At 31.6% G+C, this 6,915-nt stretch overlaps 1 protein-coding gene and 1 long non-coding RNA gene across 2 annotated transcripts in view; both read right to left on the bottom strand.

Moving 5' to 3' along the window:
• Positions 1-4,687, bottom strand: part of LOC141486082 (uncharacterized) — a 12,692-nt gene extending 8,005 nt beyond the window's left edge. The window contains exon 1 of the mRNA XM_074183789.1: positions 4,613-4,687. Within this exon, the coding sequence (XP_074039890.1) occupies positions 4,613-4,687 (75 nt within the window). The remainder of the gene's footprint in view (positions 1-4,612) is intronic.
• A 110-nt stretch (positions 4,688-4,797) lies between these two features.
• On the bottom strand, positions 4,798-6,290 carry LOC111505883 (uncharacterized). Its single transcript, XR_012467632.1, has 3 exons — positions 6,111-6,290; positions 4,969-6,057; positions 4,798-4,913 (listed from the first exon to the last, which is right to left on the bottom strand). It is a non-coding gene; the product is annotated as an uncharacterized lncRNA (long non-coding RNA).
• Between the last annotated feature and the right edge of the window lie 625 nt (positions 6,291-6,915).

The following is a 6,915-nucleotide window of genomic DNA, read 5'->3' as shown; positions in this document are numbered from 1 at the left end:
CAATGTTACACTTATTTTCATCATCTTCAGCATGGAAAATAAATCATCGAATTCATTTGCATTAACTGATAATATCACCAGATATGACAAATGTTCATTACTGGAATCTAACTTCATTCTATAACTAGTTTCGACATCCTATGACAAGAATTTATTTTAGTGGTATTACATTTTTGATCTACAAAATGAGCTGGTATTTTTCTAGAGTAAAAACTTTATTGAAAATATTCAGTGAATGGGTCATTACCTCAAAACTAACATAACACATTTATCAAGGTGAATTTTAAGATAAAAAACAACACAAATATCACCTACTCCACCAAGTTTATGATAAATACTATTTCAGAAATGAAAAATCAACCTCTCAATTTGAAAGTCATGATAACAGCTAACTTCCATTTTCCGAAGTTTTACAAATCTTCAGACGACAACTGTCTTTTCAACGATTTCCCCCAACCTTCGCCAAAAATTATGGTGAAGGTTTCGTTAAGTGTGGGATAACATTTAGAAACTTGTCGGTGACTTAGAGCATAAAACTGAAAAATGTATGAAAAGAATTGGAAAAATGTTAGTGACAATAAGGCAAGTGTCTCACTGTGACACATGCGATGTCCGCCATTGAGGATGACAGTGTTCCCTGTAAGTGAAATTTTTCTTCTTTCATATACTATATTGTGTAGCAATTCTATTATTCAATTTCGAAACGAATGTTTAGAGTACAAACTGAATAGGAAAAAGTGCATTTTATATAATTCAATATTTCTATAAAAGTAGTTGTTTCGAAACAATTCTTTCTTTCGTGTAGTTTAAAGTTTATGGGAGTTTTTGTTTCGAAAAGACCTTTTATTCCAGTTTGTGTTTGAAAGCTACTTCTTTGCATGATCTACTCATTTCTGTAAAAAGTTCATTCTGAAAGTAGGTACTTCCTTTCCTTTTTTCAAAAGTTTTTTTCATAAAGATGGAAAAGTAGAAAGCAAACATCTTCCTTTCCCAAAAATTGATCTCTCCTAAAAATATACCCCTTTCAATTTACACATTCTCGAGGAGATATGTTCTTTCATTTTCCATATGTTCATTCAATGAACAAGTGAATTTCCTCACGATATTGCTTTTAGATAGATAAATACAGAAACAGCTGTGTATATAAATTGATGAATGTAGCCGTTACTACGTGGTAGGAAATCATAATGAAGAAAAAAAAAAGAAACTATCTATGTTTTTTACCACTTTTATATGTATATATGATTATACTGAGAAATTTTTTTAAATAATATTCTTTTTTTTTTTAATTTCCGTTTCAATCATCAGAATTGAAATAATACGAATGCTGTTAAAGATAAGAATCAGAAGTTTGAATTGGAAGAAGTATATTTATGAAAGAGATGATTTTTTGGGAAAAAAATTATTGGATTTCTCTTTTCCATCTCCCTGAAAGAAGAAGAACGCAACTGAGTCCAAAATAAACTCTCTATATAGATGCACAGAAGTTAATTTCATATAAAAACTGGGTGTCTCTCACAATTTATTTTGTGTGAAGATGGAGAATTGAAAGCAAAAAGAATTTTTTCGAGAATGACAAAAGTCTTTTTCTGTTATTTTGAGCCCTCAACCGAAGCTCTACCTTGATTATGCAGACTTATTGAGGAAAATGTATGAGAATGCAAATTGGTTCGGATTTTTTTTCTTACAAATTATGAAAAATATGACGTAGACTGAGATTGTTCGAATAATCTGATAGCAAGAGGCTGTTCTCTAGAATGCTGTGATGAAGGTCTAAGTAGGCAAACTAAACTTAATGTAACATTTCGAAATCATAGATCTGAATGGCTCATTACCTGAAAATAGTACATTCAATTGTTGAATAGTTTTACCTAAAATGTGATTATTGTTACAAATGGATAATAAGGAATGGAAGACATGAATGGCAAGTTTTGAAAGACGCATAAGTTCGAACTTTTATGAGCACTGGAAGTATTTTTCTACTACAGTGATGAACATAGTTGATTTGTATTTTTCACTATTTGATAAATCGATTGAATGCTATACATTTGTTGTACTTTCGTGTTCATTGTTGATCTCCCAGTAAGGCTTAGTTGGTTGAAAAAACACCTATCGAAAAGAGTATTTCAGTTCTGATATGTGGGAGCAGTGTTTGTGTTTCATCTATTGTACGTCTGGGGATACTATTTTACTTATTTCGTATAAATAAAATCGAACATCCATAACGTTATCATTCTAAGGAAAAAAATTAAGTGATTTATTGTACAGTACCGTTATATATAATATTCAACATGAGTGCGTGACATTTACTGCAATAAGATCATTGTTACTATCAAGTCTCATTCAAGACTATTCATTTCAAGACTAACGGTTTGATCAAGTCGAGAAGACAGATGAAATAAATGAACAAACGTCACATATCAAAAGGAAATATCAATTTCCCATATGGAAAATGAGATCCAGCCCTCGAAACAGAAGAGATAAATGAAGATCAATTTCCCCAGACATGCAAGAGTCATTCATAAAATTCCATATAGGAGTAAGTGTGACGAATTATGAGGTTCATTTTATTAAAAAATGTCGCACAAGGTGGGTACAGCATTCAGATATTAGGACCGATCATTTTTCTCAATATCAGTGATGATTGAAAATCGACTTTCATGCAAAAAATTAATGGAAACATATGGAACTTCCGCTATTGAGCGGTAGATTTGTGAATTTTATAGCATTGGAAAATACTTTTGGATGTTCAGCAGAACGGAAGTGTACTCTTATAACACAAGTTATTCCAATATTTCGATGAAATTTATTATCATCTTCAAGAAACAGCTACAAAATTTGTATGATGATAGTAACAATATGAAACTTATTATGAAAAGTTTCAACTTACCGTCAGTGTTGCCACAGACGTTTGAGAAAAAGTAGCAGAAATGGGTATGAAATTGGAGTAGAAATTGAAAAATAGTAGTAGATTTAGAAAAAAAAGTTGTTCGGTAACCGGTCGCATTTTTTCAATTTAGTTCATTTTTTGTTGAGAAAATGATTATTAAAAAGTACAAATAATGAGTGAGGAAAGTAGTTGAACGACAACACTCTTGGTCAGATCGAATGTGACGTCAAAGTTTACAATAATCTAAAGAAGTGTCAAAAACCTTGTTGCCTGTTGAAAGTGTTTGCGTTCGAGTAAAGTTAAGATAGTCGATTTTTTGTGTTGCCATGACAAGTTCATTTGACAGTTGACGACCAATTGATAAAGGATGTAAATATGAATGGATTATTCCAAATTATTCATTAATTATCTATCTTTCTTTACATTAAATCGTCTGACTTCACCTTCAACCACTTGGACTTCATCAAGTGTAATAAATCCAAATCTTCCAAAACGAATTAATCTGTTTAAGTTCCTTTTCCTTGAAAATATGACAAATGACAGTCCAAAGTTTTCGAATACTTTAGTAGCCCTTTATTGACGCCGTTCTTGTTCTAGAACAACTAGTCTCTCCGTTTTGTTGACAGATCGGTACGTTCCCGCCAGGCGAGAACGTGTTGATCTGTCAATAAAAGGTTTTTAATGTTATAGAATTAGAACCTCGTCAAAAAAACGCCACTTTTTTCATGAGTTTTCAGGACCTCCAGTAATTCGATTACTGTCGATTCTTGGTATTCGAAATATTCCCATTACTAATATTTGGCAGGTTATTTTTAAGCAATCTGTCCGAGTCTAAATAAAAGGCAGAATTGTTAAAGGCTCAAAGACAAAATGAATGATTTAATGATTTTTAACAAACTTAAATATCAAAACAAAAATTATAACTTCTTAATAAACAATGTAAAAAATATCTTCATCACAAAAACAAAAAATATAACTCCTTAATCCTACTACTAAAAACAGATTAGTCCATTATACAGTCTATCATTTCATTTATCACAGTTACCATTAAAAATAAGTAGGTTTTCAGTTCAAATACAAACAAGTAAATGCTCTGGAGAACTCTCAAACAGAAATAGGAATAATGTAAATGGCTATTTCTTAGCACTAACTTTATAAAAAGATTTTGGTTTCAACACGACTTAAGATATTTTTTTGATAAGTCTTGCAGAAGGTTCAAATTGGTAACACAAATCAATCCCAAAAGTGATTTTGTATGCATTATGCAGCTGCTGCCGAAGAATGTGGAATTATCATTATGGCTTTAATAACTTGATACAAATTGGGAAACATAATTTCATCTAAACCATTTTTGATTTCCATTGCAGAATTCCAAAATTCTTCAAAGTTCTTATGTACTTTACTTTGAAGATCTGCCACAGAACTCACTAAACGGTACTCAGAATTTAAGTTTTCTAAATCAACATAAGGGATTGAGGGAAAAAATCCAACATTTTTGTAATAGAAAGATGATTACCAGATAGAACCTCTTTGGGAGAAAATTTTTTAATGTACAATAATAGTGGATCTTTGAAATCAATTCGTTTTGTTATTTGTTTACATAATTCTATATATAACCCAAGAGCATTAGTTCTGAACTCTGAGAGTTCATTTCTGCTCAACTTTGGCTCCAAAATACATTTCCTCAAGTTTGAGGAAATTATGCGGATTTCCAACATTTACCTCATCGATAGGTGTTTTATCCAAGTATTTCTTGTTTATGAAATATCGTAGAAAAGTTTTGTACAATTCTGTCATTCTTATTAGCAACACATCCACTTTACATATTTCACTTTGGAATTCTTTGTTCAAGGTATTAACATACCCAAGGGCCTATGAAAGAAATGAGAAATGAATTTTATAAATTTGGGGTTTTCAAGTTTTCTAATATTTGGGACGTAATTCTCAAATCATCTGTGAAAACAGCATTTGTAAAATATAGTTTGAGTGCATCCCATGACTGAAGGACCCTTTCAACTGCCGCCTGTAAGTAAATACTATTTAGATTTTCCTTAGGCCTCAAAATTAAAATTTAATACCTGTAATGATAACCACCTTGTCTGACTTGTTTTCAAAAGTTTCAAAGGTTTTATTTTTAAAAATTCCTGGTATTCTTTGAAACCCTCAATTCTCTTGGTACTATTTGAGAAGTGATTAATGATGTTTCTCAAAAATTCTTCCACAGACTTGGGCAATTTTACAGCTGCTGTAGATGCACATAGATGTAATGAATGGCATATGCAACCCATGACTATTATTTTAGGGTTTAATTTCTCTAAATTTGGTTTGCACCCCTACTTTATTACCCATCATTACAGAGCAATTATCGGCCCCCAAACCAGTCATATTTTCTATAGTTATATTATTATCTTTCAAAAGTTTTAAAACAGTTTCAAACAAACACTTGGCAGTACCATTTTCAACTTCTATCAGCCCTAGAAATCTATCTTTTATAGAAACATTATCGTGAAATCTTATAATGACAGCCATGGATTTTTTAGTTGAGATGTCAGTAGTTTCATCAATTATTAAGCTATATAATTTATTTATATTCAAATGCTCTTTTAGTTCTGTTAGAGCTTCTTTAACCAACTGATTTTTGGTTAAATTTGTAGCCTTTGTTCTTCCAATTTCCAATTGATTTGCAATGCTTGAATCGGGACATGTAGATGCTATCAACTTTTGTATACTGTAAGTTTAAGTTCGGCAGCTTTCACGGAATTTTTTACATGGGCTTTCTTAGGATCAACAAATTGCCGGATTTGAGCAGTTGTTTTCAGAATGTTACTTTTTAATTTATGACTTTTACTTTTGAAATGTCTATCAATATGGTTGTAGTTGCAAGGTAATTTTTTATCGCATATCTTGCAAATGGGCTCTTGCTTTACACATTGTAATGAGGGGAATTTTTCAAACCAAACATTTCTAAATTTTTGAGTGTATTTTTTTTCTTTTTTGGTGGTTGTTCAGAAAACTCGCTGTTTTCTGAGTCACTCGATTTTTCACAAGTACTAGTATCTGGTTTATCTGGAGATTGGGGATATGTTATTGACTCACTAACATATTCTGTTGATTTGGAGGAGGAGGCAACAGGTTCCCCAATATTTTTGGGTTTTCTAATAATAAATCTGTAAAAATATATTCATGAAAAAAGTGGATTGGGATATTGTACCAAACTTACTTATCCATAATAATTGCTCTCAACAAAATACATACTTTTTTTAGTTTCTTCGTACAAAAATAACATTATGTTATTTATTTTTGACATTTGACTATTGTGCTCTGTGCCTCTGTGCTACTGTGCAGTAGTGCAAAGTGCAGTGTGCACACAGAACACAGAGCAATAAACTGCAGACTGCAGTGTTGCCAGAGCAGCAGTACATCATTTCTAGATGTTGTCTATGCCATTTTTATATAGGGAGGATACAAGATGATCATTTATGGAGATTTCACAAGCGACCAGTAATTGTTAAAATTGAGTAGAATTTTATAATTTGGAGTAGCGGAGTAAAAAATAATCAATAGTAGTAGATCTACTCCGATCGGAGTAGCTGTGGCAACGGTGCTTACCGTTAGTAAGGATGGCCGTGTCGAAAAAAATGTTACATTTAAACAAGTGAAACATAACAATACAATGAAACAAGTCACCACACTAAAAGAGGTTGACTCCTCACTGAAGATAAAGGAGATTATCAAATTAAAATTTACTAAAAATCGTTATTTGTTGTGAAATTATGAATTACCGGTAAAAGCCATGTGGTTGACGAACAAAGAGAAAGACAATAAACAATTGACAATGACAGCTGTCATGTGATTCAGTTTTGAAAGGTGTGTTTGTTTGTCTATGATAAAACTATGGAACAAAGGAGAACTGTTATGGTGCAAGTGTGATCAGAGACGTCTGCTGTTATATAAGTAAATCAATAAGAAAACCCAAAATCAAATATGTCCAATTTATTATTTTTGTATTTACTGAATAGGTGGCG

Source organism: Leptinotarsa decemlineata, unplaced genomic scaffold, assembly GCF_025532065.1.
Source record: "Leptinotarsa decemlineata unplaced genomic scaffold, Ldec_3_MD MMD2_tig00026345_RagTag_RagTag, whole genome shotgun sequence".
NCBI lineage: Eukaryota > Metazoa > Arthropoda > Insecta > Coleoptera > Chrysomelidae > Leptinotarsa > Leptinotarsa decemlineata.
Note: the sequence above shows the minus strand (reverse complement) of the source record. Positions and strands in the feature narration are given on the sequence as shown.